Raw genomic sequence first — 16,918 nt, forward strand, 5'->3', positions numbered from 1 at the left:
GGTTTGAGTCTCACACGGGATAATTGGCTAGGCTTAAAATGGCTCGCAAGGGCAGTTAGCCTAGTACTAATCTATGAACCTATGAATCTGTCCCTATCCCCGGCTACACTTCATTTACTCCTTTTCTGTCATCTCCTTTGCCTCCTTTCTTTTCTGTCATGCAGTCTTACTTGTATAGCTTGTACTTAGACAATTGTTATCAACCCAATAACTCCCTTTTTTTCTTATTTTATATAGTTTAATTATATAACTTATACAAGAGAAAATAGGGAGGAAGGAACTTTGGAAATCGGATTACCATAATGAGTGGAGGCCAGAGAAGATGTTTTTCAAGCAGGCTAGCTAGAGAGGCACCCAAGCAAATAAAGTGAATATTGGAGTTTTTTCAGAAAGTTTAGCTTTGGAGGACAAGGTTAACGGACAACATTGATGTGCTCTGCCCAATGTTGCTTCAGGGTTTAATTTGAACCAATCCATTCACTTGTCAGTGTTCTTTACAAATTTTAGTAGCAAGGAGGAATATTTGCTTCATTGTTTAGATGTTCACAGACAACTCAGATTCTGTTGAATCTGACCAATTTATTTGTATCTTTTTCAAAGTCAAGACTTGGTAAGCCTGTTTCCAAAGTGACCTGTTCAGATGGCTTTTCAATTGTATTTCCTTTGCATACTCCTTAAAAGGAATGTCTTTACCTATGAAGCCTAGAGGTCATTCCATTACAGTGGTGGCTACTTTGCCTTTTTCTCGCAGGCTTCTGTTGATGTTTGTGCTGGAGCTCCTTGGACTAATACTCGTACTTTTGTGTCCCATTACAAATTGGATGTTCAGTTTAGATCTAGGGCTACTTCTGGTTCCACCATCTTGCAGAATGTTCTGTCCTAGGACCTCCCTGGGGTTTTTACTAGCTGGGGACACTATCACACAAGTTTAGAATGTTCAGAAAAGGCTATATTAGATGTGAAAGTTATGTACTTGTCATAATGATAGATCCAGGTTTTCTTCTTCTGTCCAGGTCAACCATTCCTCACTTCTTGCTCCTCCAAATTGTCACCTTTTAGTGAGTGTTCCTGGTTAGCCTTGCAGTTTGGCATTGAAGCCTGTATTGGGAGGGTCTATTTGTGCTGCCTTCTATTCCCTGCGTGCAGATTGATCTTCCCGATAATGATGTGTTATAATCCAGAGAGTTCTGTGGGAGCAAACTAGAACAGAGTAGAAAGTGTTAGAGTAGGGTATTATGGGTAAAGGAGGTAGTGCTCTTTCTGATCCTACTCTGATCAGATTACCCACAGGATGACATGGATGGAATAAGATAACATTTTCCTTTATTTGACAAATAATTGGGACAGTGCGTCTTTAACAATAAATATTTGCTGTGTTGACAGTTTAGTGAAAACATCTTATCAGTTATTTGTAATTGCCAGGACTAACTATATTTGGGGCATTTTTGTGAGAAAAATGTATTGCTTTTGTATTTAAGTGTGAATTGCAGGATTGAAATGTTTTTAGGGATTACAGGTGTATTTTTGTGCTTGTATACTCTTCATGAAAACGGGCGGCCGCAGTGGTGCAGTGGTTAGCGTTGCCGCCTCACAGCAAGAGGTTCTCCGGTTCGGTCCTCGGCTAAGGTGTCTTCTGTGCAGAGTCTGCATGTCCTCCCTGTGGTCGCGTGGGTTTCCTCCAGGTACTCAGGTTTCCTTCCACATCCCAAAGACATGCTGTAGGTGGATTGGACACTCTAAATTAGCCCTAGGCGTGAGTGCGTGCATGTCTGTGCCTTCTGAGGAAGGTTGGGCACCGGGCTGGCAACTCGACACTGTAAAACTCCACTGCCAATCATGAGTGGACAGGTGATCCACTGTGATAACCCCTAACTGGGAAAAGCCGAAAGAAGAAGATAGTTTAATTATTTTTCCATTTCTTGAAATGTAATGATGTAATGCATTACTTTTATATCTTTTATTTTATATTTTTGCCACATGTTCATTGTTTTACTTAAAAGCTAGTAAATAATCTGGAGCTTTTCTCCTCTGGTCTCCACTGAATATGGGCCCCTGGCTCAGTTGGACTAACCTGGTTAACAAATGTCAGATAAATAAATGAAATGTAAGAAAATTAACCTTAATTATGTTTTCCCTTCTACAGTATCATCAGTCCATTGCTTCCAGCAAGATTTTAGAGCTATAGTAAGTGTACAGACTTGTAATTGTTGATGTAAATACTTTACTGTATATACCTATTTTGTAATCTTTTTTCATACAAAATGTAGCTATTGTTTTTCAGAGAACTGTCTGAAATTCACTTGTTAATATAAATTTATTTTCTCCCTGGGCCTGTGCTGAAAATGGGCTATGCCCAGTTGGACTTTCCCTGTCAATGAAGACAAGTAAATAGTTAAACATATAGTGTGATAAATTTAGAAATGGTTCATATTACACTATAATCCTTGAAATACAGTTTGTTATAGCATTGTTGTATAGTCAGTCCATGTGGTGCTATCCAGCAGTTACATTTTCTACCGAGCAATCACTTTGGTTAGTGGGTAATGACATGGATAGTAGGCAGTTTGTGAGGTATTGCCTACAGCTATCTACAATGTTTACATTAAGTCTAGGATTCAGATTTTCGCTTGACTTAAAATTAATGTAATTTGAATCTTAATCTGTGTGTCTGAAACAATTGCATTTCTTCTTCATAGTTAGTAAAGTTTTTTTTATTCTTTGAGTTGTAACTTAATGCCACTTGTGCCTTAAGGAATGTTGTTTCAACAGTCTGGAATAATTTTAACAAATGCCTGTTCACTCAGTTTAAATTTTAAATATGGGTTTATCCAGTGTAATACTCCAGTATTGCACAGAGTGCAAGCAAATTTGATCTCTTGACTTGCAGTTTGTTGTGTAATGTCAGCAGTGTTACAGAAGGCCTTCTTGATGTAGGACACACGAGATTTGAAGGATGCTCACTGCTGATTAAACGGCCCACTGTTTTTAAGCTCCCCCCTGCATCATCCTACAACCGTATACTGCTGTGCCTCCTCCCATCATAAGGGTTACCAGCTTCTCCTTTAATTCCCCCAGCCTACCTGATTTAAGGTGGTGCTGCTCAAGGAACCTAAGGGTGTCTTGGGGGGGCGCTCACTTTTTATTCTGCCGGGGAGGGTTTAATTTTTTGATCTACCTATACCCTCTTCCCCAATGGATCTCCATGGTTGCACCTGAAGAGAGGACGTGCATTGGGTAAGTGCAGAGTTTCATCCTGCCTCTACAGCAGTTCATTCATGTCCCCAGCCTATTCCCCTCTTTGGGCTACTCCCTCTCTGTTAGCATCTCGAGCCTGCACCAGATATCTGTGACGAACACTCATGCACCCCCCCCCCCGCCACTCTGCCAGTTGAGATGTTAATCAAACCTGGTTTGGCTGAGCTGGTCAGGACTTTATCTGTACCAGCAGAGCAACACAAGTGGCCCACATTATAGGTATACCTTTTCAGTCGATGCATGTTTGAGTTCTGCAGCTATTGAGGTTATAGTAAGACGTCCTAGGTGGCCTAGAATTTAGCCATTTCTTGATAATAAAATTGCATTGCATTTTGGATGTCGTAGTGAATAACCATGGTTCTCTGAATAATGTTCCTAGATTATTCTTAACGAAAGAGTGAAAACAGACTTGTCAAGCACGTTTTTGTACCTTGTTTCCCCATATCTTGGGGAATTTCCAGTTTTTAGTGTCTTTTTTTGCCAGTCTTGCCTGCATTCAACAGTGGTGCCTTTACAACTGAAATCTTACTGGTGCTGGTTTTGCCAGAAAATACTTTTAACTGTTTTGTGAAATCTTTTTTGTTCATTTCATCTCTGTGGCTTTAAAGAACCTCTTGATGTAGGTGAAGACAGCAGAGGATAGCTTGATGTTCATCGTGTTACCCTGCTGCAGTCATCTCACTTGGGTTATCCTGTCGTCAGGCGGTCCCGCAGTCGGCTGGATTTCCAAAGTCTTGGTCCGACGTCGGTTGCTGTCGCCTCATCCCTGACGTCAGTGCGCCAGGGGTGCATATACTGCAACCGACGCCATTTTCTCCAGTCTTTCTTGCTGTGCGGTGCCCGAAGCAGAAGCAGTTCGCAAGTGCCGGTCGGCCGACTCCTGAGACTGTCTAATTCGAATTTCAGACTGAAGTCTTCTATAAAGCTAAGTACCCCGTTGGGGAAACTTTTCTTGCCTCAGACCGATGTCAGAAAAAGTTAACAATTGTATTTCTTGTGGGAAGCAAATACCTCATAAGGATTTTCATTCTTATTGCATACCTTGCCTAGGCCCTGATCACGACGTCACTTGTCGTTTTTGTGCTAGGTTTAATAAGCGTACTATTAAAAGACTATTTGATTTTGCACGACACCTTTTTGGTAGAAAATTTAACTATAACATGCTGTCGGAGCTACCGACTACCGGCGTGCACAAAAAGCACAGGGACAAGGACCGACAGCCAAGGCCTAAACCCAATTCCGAGGCCTCAGTTGATCCAGTCTCCGGTTCTCCGGTTATCAGTGAGGCTCCAACGCAGCCCCTGACTACCACAGTCCTGGAACCCCAGACCGCTACGGATATTTTGATGGAATGTAATAGCCCGACGCAGCCTTTTACTTCAGGCCCTTCCGACGATATACCTTCTAAGGACGTCGGTGCTTCTGAAACGCCATTGGTTTCTGAGGGCGTTTTCAGACAGACTACTCTCACAGTCAAAACGTTTTCTAAGTCTAAGACTCCTTCTAAAGCTAAAAAGACTACACTTCAGTCTCCTGTTCAAGGCCCTATGCCTAAGAAACAGATGCTCAAAATGGCTGAAGATTTGATTTCTCTTATCAGGGGTTCACAGCCTCCTCCTGACAAAAGGCCTAGACAAGAGGCAGATTCTGCTTCTTCTGAGCAACTGTCTCTATTTCTTCGGATTCCTCTGAAGACCAAGACTATTCCTACTCTCCTTATGAGGATTCTGATGCAGAGGACTCTATTCCCTCAGCTTCCCCTCCTGAAGACTACTCTTGTGGGGGAAACTTTACACACTATGAGGGAACATTTCCACTGGGAAGGTCAGGATTACTCTGATTCCAAGAAAAGGCTCAGAGAGTTTCTTTTACTCCCCCAACACAGACCTCTAGCCATCCCTCCTGTTTTGGACATTGTGGATGATGTCTGTTTAGAATCCAGTTTCAACCCAGACTGTCTACCTTCTGCTCCGGCTAAGCCTGACAGATACTACAGAGTACCTGATTCCCACAAATTTCATTACAAAAGCCCAGTAGCTGACCCAGAGGCTATCTCCCAGGGTCCCAAGGGGGCTAAGGCTTCCAAGACTAAAAACCCAGTACTTTCTGAGAGGGATTCAAGAGCACTAGACAGGTGGGGGAAAAAGGTTTACACCTCAGCCACATTAGCTATGAGAGCACTAAATTGTCAATTTCATATGCTCAAGTATCAGCAGTTTCTAATCTCTTAGTTAAAACAAAAGAAAACCTCCCTTCCTCAACAATCTGAACTGAAAGAAGTACAGGATTTGTTGCACGCCACCGAGCAGGTGGGAAAACATACCTTACAATGTGGGTTTGATTCTTTGGAGGCCTCCTGCAGAGCAGCTGTCACTGGATCAGTTATACGTAGGCATGCCTGGTTAAAGGAACAAAGTCTACCTGATAATGTTAAAGCAAAACTTCTGGATGCACCCTTACAACAGGATGTTCTTTTTGGAGTTAAAGCAGAAGAAGTGCTAAAGAAAATGGAAGATAAGGCGAAATCAATGCAGACAGTCAAAGATTTCCTACAAGTACAACCCCCTCGCTTCAGCAGAAACTGGCCAACAAAAAATTGGTCCTTTCCAGCCACTGACGGACCTCAGAGGGGTAAATACAGGCGCCCAAGGGGCAGAGGACAACCACAAGCCCAGTATAAACCTCGCCAATGGGGCACTCCAACCCAGAAAGGAGGAGAAGACAGGTCTCAACCCACCAGAAGGCAAACTCAATGACTTGCACCTCAACTGGCCAAACAAAGCTCTTTTGTCAGCCCCCTTGGGGGGGAAAACTAGCACTTTTTGCAGACAACTGGCACATAGTCACAAAGGAAAATGGGTCCTAGACATAATTTTACGAGGATACAGATTCCATTTTCACACCTTGCCAATGCAAAGAGGAATGCCAAACCTGCCACAAAATCAATGGGCAGAGGCACAAAAACAAATTGCAGCTCTCATGGCCGTGAGAGACATTCAACTGGTACCGATTTAAGAGCAAGGCCAAGGATTTTACTCAAGGCTCTTTCTAGTACCCAGAAAGGACAATGCTTGGAGACCAATTCTGGACCTTTCAATTCTAAACACTTACCTACAAGTCCCAAAATTCAAGATGCTAACACTACAGCAGCTACTTGCAATGTTGGGCAAGGAAGCATGGCTGGTAATGTTGGACCTCAAGGAGGCATACCTGCATGTCCCTATCAGACAAAGTTGCAGAAGATACCTCCGTTTCATTGCAGGTTCAACCCATTACCAATTCTCTGCACTGCCCTTTGGCTTATCTACTGCGCCCAGGGTTTTCACAAAATGCCTGGCACCAGTAATTGCATACTGCAGACAAAGAGGAATTCAAATATATCCATACCTGGACGACTGCCTTATCCAAGCAGAAAGAAAAGACATTCTCTTACATCATCTGGCTTTTGTGAAGCATCTACTACATTGTCTGGGGTACACAGTAAACGAAAAGAAGTCAAAACTAGTACCCTCACAAAAAATGACATTCCTGGGTGCCAGCTTGGACACAATGGCCCAGAAGGCTTATCTTGCACCAGACAAGCAACTACAACTGACTCAATATTTCAAGACAATGGCAACAAAGACCCAATTAACTGCAAGAAAATTTCTGCAGGCTTTGGGCTTCATGGCATCTTGCATTCTGATAATACCATTTGCAAAACTGCATATGAGGAAATTACAGTGATACCTAAAAAGTGTATGGTCTCAATACAGCCACAGCTTAGACACAGTGATATCTCTCATTCCCTGCCTTCAACAGGAATTTCTGTGGTGGGCACAGGCATGTCACCTCAACAAGGGTCAGCCTTTCACCTTGCCCCCAACCAGGCAAACTATCACAACAGACGCTTCAGACTATGCCTGGGGGCACACATGGCAGGGCAATGCATTCAAGGCCTATGGACTGCAGAACAAAGAAAACTGCACATAAATCAAAAAGAGATGCTAGCTGTACAGAAAGCTCTGACAGCCTTCAAGGATCTAATACATCCAGGACAACTTGCAATAAAGACGGACAACACCACTGTAATGTGGTACATAAACAAACAAGGGGGCACACATTCCTACCCTCTTTGTAGGCAAGCAATAATCTTATGGAACACAGCTCTGGCCTACCAAGTCCAGTTACAAGCTCAATTCCTGCCAGGACAGAAAAACACATTGGCAGACGACCTAAGCAGAAACATCAAAGATCCCCACGAGTGGAAGCTAGACCCACAAATATTTACAATGAAAACTCAAAAATGGGGCCTACCAAATATAGACCTGTTTGCCAGTCCACAAAACTACCACCTGACAAAATCTTGTACAAGGACATTCCACCATCAAGCTTGGAAAGTGGACGCTCTCTCCTTCAGTTGGAAAAACCTGACAGCATATGCCTTTCCTCCATTACCTCTTCTCACAAAGGTTCTTTTGAAGGTCAAAAAGGAGAAACCTCAACTGATTCTCATAGCCCCAGACTGGCCATGCCAGCACTGGTATCCGCTATTGAAGAATATGGCTCACAGCCTACCATGGATATTGCCTCAAATTCCTCATTTGCTCACGCAGCAAAAACAAACCGATTCTACACAGCCAGAAAACCTTAAACCTGGCTGCATGGCAAATCTTTTAAACAACCAACCAGCCCCTCTTTCACAAGCAGTTCTGGATGTTATTCTGGAAGCCAGGAGGCTAAGCACCAGGAAGGCTTACTCGGACAAATGGAAAAGGTTTTCTGCCTGGAACCAAGCTACGGGCCAAGACACAACTCAGCCTCATATGCCTCACATTCTGCAGTATTTAGCAGAGATGTTGCACAAAGGACTTTCCTTCTCAATTAAAATCCATGCTTCAGCTATTTCAGCTCACTACGACACAAATCCACCTTTATTTTCACATCCTCTTCTAAAGCAGTTCCTCAGAGGGGCAAAAAACATTGGACCACCTAGAAGAGCTCCTACACCAACATGGGACCTCAACTTTGTTCTGGAAAAACTAACGTTACCTCCCTTTGAACCAGCTTTCTCTGCAGACCTTCAGTTCCTATCTTGGAAGACTGCCCTGCTCCTGGCAATAACTTCTGCTAGGAGAGTCTCAGAACTACAGGCACTAATGGCAGTGGAACCTTTCCTCAAGACAGAGTTCCTCTACGAACTAATCCTTCCTTCATGCCTAAGGTGGTTTCCAGTGTAGCTTTAAATCAAACCATCCATCTACCCACTTTCTTTCCCAATCCACAGAACAAAGGTGAGAGACTCTTGCATTCCTTGGACATTCACAGGCAGCTTCGTTACTATTTGGACAAAACTAAGGCTTTCAGAAAAACTGACCAGCTCTTTGTATCCTATGCTACAGCTTCTCAAGGGAGGGCTATATCCAAACAAACTTAAATGAATAGGCCATTGCATACGGTTCTGTTATACCCATCATGGGAAACCAGTTCCTACTACCATTAGATCCCACTCTACTAGGGCAACAGCTACCTCTACAGCCTTTCTCAGAGGGGTTCCTACCAAGGAAGTTTTAGAAGCTGCAACATGGAGTTCAGTACACACCTTCACCAAACACGATCACTTACCTCTTTATTCTAAGTCCAGGGCAGGCTTCGCCACTGCAGTTCTGCAGGGCCTCATTGCCTCCACTAACCCTCTATGATACCTCCACCCTACCTTAGCTTTGGGACTCAACCCAAGTGTGATGACTGCAGCAGGGTAACTCGATGAACATGGTACAGTTTTGTACCTACAATAAATGTAGATGTTCGAGTGTTCACCCTGCTGCAGTCCAGGTTACCCTCCCTCCAACCCCTCTGATCTTCTGGCTAAATCTCTGCTATGCCTTACTGATGTATTTGCTTATAGCTGAAGGGATTTTGTGTTTGTACAGTGTTCACACCATTTGGTACTAATTTTGATCTCTCTTTTGGGGGCACCTGACATCTGGGGCAAGAAAAACTGAAGAAAATGGCGTTGGTTGCAGTATATGTACCCCTGGCGCACTGACGTCAGGGATGAGGCGACAGCAACCGACGTCGGACCAAGACTTTGGAAATCCGGCCGACTGCGGGACCGCCTGACGACAGGATAACCCAAGTGTGATGACTGCAGCAAGGTGAACACTCGAACATCTACATTTATGGTAGGTACAAAACTGTACTTTTTGATTCTATTAAAGTCTGTGGATGCATACTGCTATGCCTTTGGGTACCAAGGAGGTTATCTGTAGAGGTGAGTGGGTGTGTAATATGTTGTTCTCAATGATGTCACAAAGGTCAAAAGATCCTTTAAACTATATTGATTTGAAAGTCACATTTCTGAAAGATTGTTGAAAAGACTGAAGTGCTTTATGGCGAAACCGCCAACACCAGGAACATTCCAATCTAAAGGAACAACATACTATGGTGTAGGGAAGACTGTTCTAAAACTGAAAACACACTTTAGAGTACATTTGGAGAAACAGAACCCTACTCAACCTTTTAGAGGGAGATCAACCACAATATGGAATCATCACAGAAAAAATACCAGGGAACTTACTAGAAAAGAGGCTTTCGGGTGTGTTCACCCGAAGTTTTTTTTTTTTTTTTTTTTTGGGGGGGGGGGGGGTCGCTCAAGATGTATTGGAAAGCTTTGCATATAACTTTGTGTATGTGCATTGTGGAATATACTAATTCTGGGTTTTCCAGTTACCGGTGAAGGAAAGGAAGTAGTGGACCCTTCCTGATCAGAATTGCACAGACTTTTAATCCACATATCTGAGGTCCTAGTGAAGGCCTTTGGTGGACCAATCTCTGCTAATGTAGTCTGTTAAAGTATTAACCTCCTCTTGAATTTGCTACTGTTCACAATGCTGAAAACTTGATCCTTGACAATGTTAAATGTTTGTATAAAGCAATATGGAGTGACATTGGATGATGGCCCCAATATTGTTTTTCTTGGTGGATTTCCTTTTTTAGATTACAGTCTTTCCTTTGGCCTATTCATAACACTTCATTGCATTTGCCAAGGACTTGAGCCCCATGTTTGACTAGGCTTCCAATACTTTTGTATTTGTTTCCTGGATAATTTCATTATGATTGTCTCTTAATCCCAGCTGTTACTTTGGCATCAGAGGTTGGTAAGTACTTCCTTTTGTTGCATGGAACAGTTGTAAATAGTCAGTTGATTCCAGTGTAGTGGCATCACTTTCTGAATTCTACATTTGCATTATAAAAGAATGTGTTCTTCCAGAGAAACTAGCTGAAATCTGAACATGGCAAGACAATTACTTGTGTCTGGGTTTGCATATTTTTTTTTTTTTGCATTCTAGGGGATCCAGGTGCATGTTTGCATAGGAAAATAGTCCGTGGATGTTTGAGCATGCAGAATCCACATATTCCTTTAAATCCAGAAGTTTTAATCTAGCTGTCAACTGCTGTGTGGACCCAGTTTCTGTCCTTGAATTTTGATATACTCCGTCATCCTAACTCTACTAATAATGTATGCTTTAGACCATGAATTCAACTTCAGTCGCCCGGTTCATGATTCTAAGCTAAGAGTCATTCTACTCATAGTAGCATGAAAGAGTTAAAGAAAATATTCGGTGTGAATGTTTTCAAAATGAGTATTCTTCCTGGATTTCCATAATCAACCCTTTAAAAGCAACAGTGATATGGCATGCCTGGATATATTACAATTGGCCACATGGAGTGGATAGCCATGGAGAGCAAAATATATGAGATGGTGAGACTGATACTGAATTTTGCCAGAGGTTACATACATTTGATTACACAAGACAGCAGAAGATAATAAGTCATGCATTTAGTGTGATTAACTTGAGCCCTTTTTCTGTTACAGTTTCAACTGTTGCTTTAACTGAAGTGGCAAAGGTCTTTTTCCATTGCTCTTAAAGGAAACTCTGCCTTGGAAGTTTAAAACAAAAAAAAAGTTAATTGACTTTCTGTGGTATTGTCATGTGCCACAGTCACCCTGTGTCCTTATTATATTTTAGCTTGTTTTATCCAAAAATGACTGCCACAAGGTCTGTAGTGCTAACATTAGGAAGTGAGATGTTACTTTCCTCCTATGTAAGTAAAATGGCAGTAATGCTTATTTTGCAGTTTTCTCCCAGATTCTTAAAGTCCTTAAATGTATCCAACCTCCTGTCACATCTGGAACTTAATTTGAAGCTATAAAAGTCTTGTCTCACACACTCATGAAATTGCCTTTTTTGGGGTTTCTGATAGATCCTGTCAGGCAAAAGGCTATCTTTCAAAAAAGAAAAAGTTGTAACTTACTAGCAAATCTGTCCATTTTATCTCAACAGCTTCAGGCTCCTACAAGAGAATTTCTCAGGATTCAAAACCTTATGGCATTCATGATCCTCATGATACTACTGTCTTCCAGCCCTGTTCAGTTTGTTCAGACAGACTCTTTAGACTATGCTTGGGTGTGCAGTTTTCATATAAGTAAAAGTGCACAGTCTGTGGGACTCTTGGGATAGGCCAGAGCACATAAACAACAAGGAAATACTAGCAGATGCTCATGCTTTTGAAAACGTTCTACCTTCTTTGCACTCAAGATCCATTATAGATAGCACAGCAGTGATGTGGTATCTGTAGAAACAAGGGGGCGTCAAGATCAGATCCTCCTTGCTGGTTGGCAGTTGTGGCTTGGGAGCCGGCTCTTCACCATTCTGATTCTTCAGGCCTCCTACTTTCTATCAAAGCACAACATTGTGGCAGACTCAGCAGATTCTAGACAGACTCTCACGAAGTCGACACTTAATACAGGTGTGTGTTGCAAGACTTCATCCAGAAGTGGGGAACACCTCAACTAGGTCTTTGCATCTTGTAACAAAACAGACAACTTAAAAAGTATGTTAAAGACATCTTTGCAGCCAAGCAAGGAGAGCAGATGCTTTTTCATTCACTTAGGCAGGAATGTTATTGTACACGTTTCCACCCTTTCAAATGATTTCCAAGGTACTTCTAAAGTTTCAAAATGATTTCCAAGGTACTTCTAAAGTTTCAGAAAGAATTACTAAAAATATTTGAGGTGACTCCCTGTTGATCCAGGCATAATTGCTTCTCCCATCTTATAGAATTGGCCAAGGGCAATTGCCAAAAGCTTCTTCACAGACTGGATTTACTCACGCAATAGAAGAGGAGTTTGATATACCCCATATGATTTCTATTCACATTAAGTAGAGCGCTTTCCTGTCCCTATTCAAACGCAGTTTGGAGCAATGGATGGGGAATCACAGATTCACAAATGGGATAGCACCTGTGTCCCTTGTGGACAGGGGCAGTCTGTAAGATGCTCAAGGCATAGGCAGAAATCCATGTCATCCTTTTGCCCCTAGGGGCCATATATTGGTAAAATCTGGTTATGTTGGCTAGGCTTGTAAGGGCTGTTAAGCCCGTTACCCTAGTAATCTCCTATGAATATCTAGCACCCCCCCATGTTGAAGGATACCCCCTGAACTTGTATCTGTGCTCCGAAATTGCACAGCAGTGGAGAAAAGGGAAAACTCCACTATCACTGAAATTGTTTTTTTTTTGCATAATTTCCTCTTTACTGGATGTGACCTTTTGACTGGCTTCCAGATACGAAAGCTAATTTCTGGTAATTGTCGTACTGCAACTATGTTGTAGGGAGGAAAGGGACCTCAGGGTTGTTTAAACAAGGGTGAAGGTGTTTTTTTTTCCTTTTAAGCTGTTTGTCTGTAGGTGAGGTACTTGAAAAAACTGAAGGCTTGAACATGCTTTGCATCATATGGTGATACCTACAACTCTAGGGCATTACATTTGCAGTCTTGTCAGTTTATGCTTCCTGGACCAGTTTTACCTTGTGCAGACTGCTCCATCACACATTACATCTAGTTCTCTCTCCAGTATGTAGTACCACCTGTCTGACTGAAATATGTAGAAATCATAACATTTTAGTTTCATCTCCAATTGCTGACGCATCTTCGTGAATATTGTGTTCAGATTTGGAGGCCTTTTCTCATGAGATGAAAAAGCCAGTATGGGGAAGGGCCAAAAACTGGGGCAGTTAGTGCACCACAGGTCCTTCGAGAAGATTTAAAAGGAAGTATTAACAGGTTAAAGGAGCTCCGGGGTGGCGCAACCCCCTAAACAGCAAACCACCCTGTTAGCAGAGTTTTTTTTCCTAAACAAAGCAGTTCAGACAGCATAATACAATAACGCATACCAGACACCTCTCCAACCCAGTGAGTTCTGTACTTTTGTATGTCTAATCCTTTTACCTCTTGTTCATGGTCTGCCTACCTTTCCTTATCTTTGTCTGTTTAACCAGCTACAGCTTATATATGTCCAGTATATTTCATTGTCGAGTAATAAAGCTTTCTCACAAGTTCTACTTGTCCTTTTTATTTGTCTGTACTAGAGTCTCTCTCCACTTATCACTACAGATCCATTGCTTTTCCATTGCTTCGGCCATCTGTTATGTAAGCCTTTCACCACAATAACATTTATTTATTGTCATTTAGTAACCGGGAAAGCCCACTGGGTCAGAAACCCATTTTCAGTGGAGGGCCAGGGAGAAAAGCTCCAAGAAAGGTTCCAAAACATCATATCATATGACTAGTTGTATATAGAGTATAAGGGACATCACTTGAAGTTACAATTTTGTACATCAGTCACATTTGTAAATGTGTATCTTGGTCTAGTGGTGTTTCTGCAGTTTCATCGTTGGAAGTTCCACTTTTAGTCTTTTTTTTTCTTCTTCTTTTCATGTCTGACTCTGTCACTTGTTTCTTATTGCTCCTAAGACATTCTGTTTAGCTTATTGCTAGGAAACAAATGGCTGCTGTGAAACATTTTCATCAGCCTGTAGCTGTTGCTGATGTATAACCATAAATTATATTACCGATTACGCAGCTCTTTGTTGCTTTTTCTATGAGTCTTCATATCTTCTATCTGTTGCCACTGACTTTTTGAAAATAGGGACAGACAGCTAAATGTCTGGGCAGTAACATAAATGTGAATACAAAATAGTAAACCAGTCTTCCTGCTTCCAATAGGAATGTGAATCCTTCTCAGACCCTCATTTAAAAAGGAGAGTGACAAAAATGATGAAAAAATATAAGCACATTATCAAAGGCGGTGTAAAATCGGTAAACTTCAAAGAACTGTGCTGCAAAATTTTACCACACAAGGCCATTTCTTTTTGATTCAGAAGAAGCGAGTTGTAAGATGTGTTATCTTTCTTTAAATTATTGCCACTAGTTGTTTTCTGTGTACTAAATAAGCTTAAAAAAATCATGTACAATAAAGGGGCTTCAGCAAATTGTGTGACAGGGTAAATCAAGCCTGAAAATAAGGACAAGCCTCCAAAAGTAGGTACATAATGTGCAGGGGCAAATTGGGTTTGGAAATAGGGACATTCCTCCAAAATGGGGTCACGTAAAAGGTCTGCTCGTTGAGTTTGATGCCTAAACATAATTTGACTCTTACTTTATATAGATATATATGTATATATATATATATATATATATATATATATATATATATATATATTACACACATACACACACACACACACACACACACACACACACACACTGCCAGGTTTTGTGATATATAAAAAATGAGACCACAATGAATCATTTCAAAACTTTTCCCACCTTTAATGTGACCTATAACTTGTACAATTCAATTGGAAAACAAAACAAATGTTAGGGGGGATATATAGATACGTACAATAAGCTGGTTGCATAAGTGTGCACAATCTTAAACGAATACTTTGTTGAAGCACCTTTTGATTTAATTACAGCATTCAGTCCTCTTGGGTACACACCTGCTATAAATCAGACTCTGATTAACCCCAAATAAAGTTCAGCTGTCCTAGTAGGATTTTTCTGACATTTACTCAGTTGCCTGCTACAGCAAAAGCTGTGGTTCACAGAGCTTACAAAGCATCAAAGGGATCTCATTGTTGAAAGGCATCCGTCAGGAGAAGGGTACAAAAAACTTTCCACAGCACTGGATATACCATGGAACACAGTGAAGACAGTCATCAAAAAGTGGAGAAAATAAGGGACAACAGTGACATTGCAAAGAACTGGAAGTCTCTCCAGTATTGAAAAGACCAAGTGAAAACTGGTCGAGGAGGCTGCCAAGAGACCTACAGCAACACTGAAGGAGCTGCAGGAGTTTCTGGCAAGTACTAGGTTGTGTACTACATGTGACAGTCTCCTGTATTCTCCATATGTCTGGACTTTGGAGTAGGGTTGCAAGACGGAAGCCTTTTCTTACATAGAAAAACATCCAGGCCTTGCTAAAATTTGCAAAACAATACATCAAGTCTCCCAAAAACAAGTGGGAAAATGTGTTATGGTCTGATGAAACTTTTGGCCACAATTCCAAAAGGTACGTTTGGTGCAAAAATAACGCTTTGCATCACCAAAAGAACACCACCCCCATGGTGAAGCATGATGGTGGCAGTATCGTGATTCGGGGATGCTTTCCTTCAGCTGGAACTGGGGCTTTAGTCAAGGTGGATGGAATTATGAACAGTTCCAAATACCAGTCACTTTTCACCCAAAACCTTCAGGTGTCTGCTAGAAAGATGAGGAATTTCACCTTTCAACACGACAGTGACCCCAAGCATACATCCAAATCAAAAAAATGGCTTCACCAGAAGAAAATTAAAGTTTTGGAATGGCCCAGCCATAGCCCAGACCTAAATCCAATAGAAAATCTTTGGGGTGACCTGAAGAGGGCTGTGCACAAGAGATTCCCTCACAATCTGACAGATTTGGAGTGCTTTTACAGGGAAGAGTGGGCAAATATTGGCAAGTCAGGATGTGCCATGCTGATAGACTCCTACCCAAGAAGACTGAATGCTGTAATTAAATCAAAAGGTGCGTCAAATTATTAGTTTAAGGGTGTGCACACTTGTGCAACCAGCTTATTATACTTTTTTATTTTTTTATATTTTTTGCCCTAACAAATCTGTTTGTTTTTCAATTGAATTGTGCAGGTTATAGGTCACATTAAAGGTGGCATAAGTTTTGAAATTATTGTGATTTTTTATATCACAAAAACTTGGTATTTTAACAGGGGTATGTACACTTTTTATATCCACTGTATGCATAATCATTTATACATGCACATAATTTGTTTTTGCTAATTGTTACCTGCACATGTTGATTTAGAAGTCCCGTGTCGAGTTTGATAACTTTCAACCATTATAACCAGCATACTCCTCTGATATTTGTAATATTTCCTGCAGATTTTAGGATTTAGCTTGTAATTACATTAAGTTTATATTTCCTCATGGAGAAGAGGATGTTCCAAAGGGAGTATTCTTTCATATCTCCTCTGTAGAGGTTGAAATTTAATTTCAAGATCTTGGCAAGAATGAAGTGGGAAAATGGGCACAATTTGCAGATTTTGCTTCCAGTTCTGCAGTCTTTGCAGTTATAGCTAAAGAACATAAGACTGAAAAAAGTATTACTAACATGTTTAAGATTGAATGCTAGTGTGACTTTTTTATATTTTCATTTCACTTTTTTGTTACAGATGAGTATAGCAGAGGTGCTCACTGTTGCAGAAAAAATCGAACTCAAGGTGCAGCTTATTCACAATGAAATACGAGCACTAATAGCACGGCATAAGAAAGCATTAGACAGCA

The 16,918-nt window shown here is 41.3% G+C and overlaps 1 protein-coding gene across 1 annotated transcript in view; it reads left to right on the forward strand.

The window, feature by feature from the left end:
• Positions 1-16,918, forward strand: part of LOC122809725 (E3 ubiquitin-protein ligase TRIM71-like) — a gene marked incomplete in the record, with an annotated part of 240,999 nt that overhangs the window by 138,233 nt on the left and 85,848 nt on the right. The window contains 1 exon segment of the mRNA XM_044081428.1: positions 16,807-16,913. Coding sequence (XP_043937363.1) covers positions 16,807-16,913 — 107 coding nt within the window.

This window comes from Protopterus annectens, chromosome 8.part0 (genome assembly GCF_019279795.1).
Source record: "Protopterus annectens isolate FY-2018-M chromosome 8.part0, PAN1.0, whole genome shotgun sequence".
Lineage (NCBI taxonomy): Eukaryota > Metazoa > Chordata > Ceratodontiformes > Protopteridae > Protopterus > Protopterus annectens.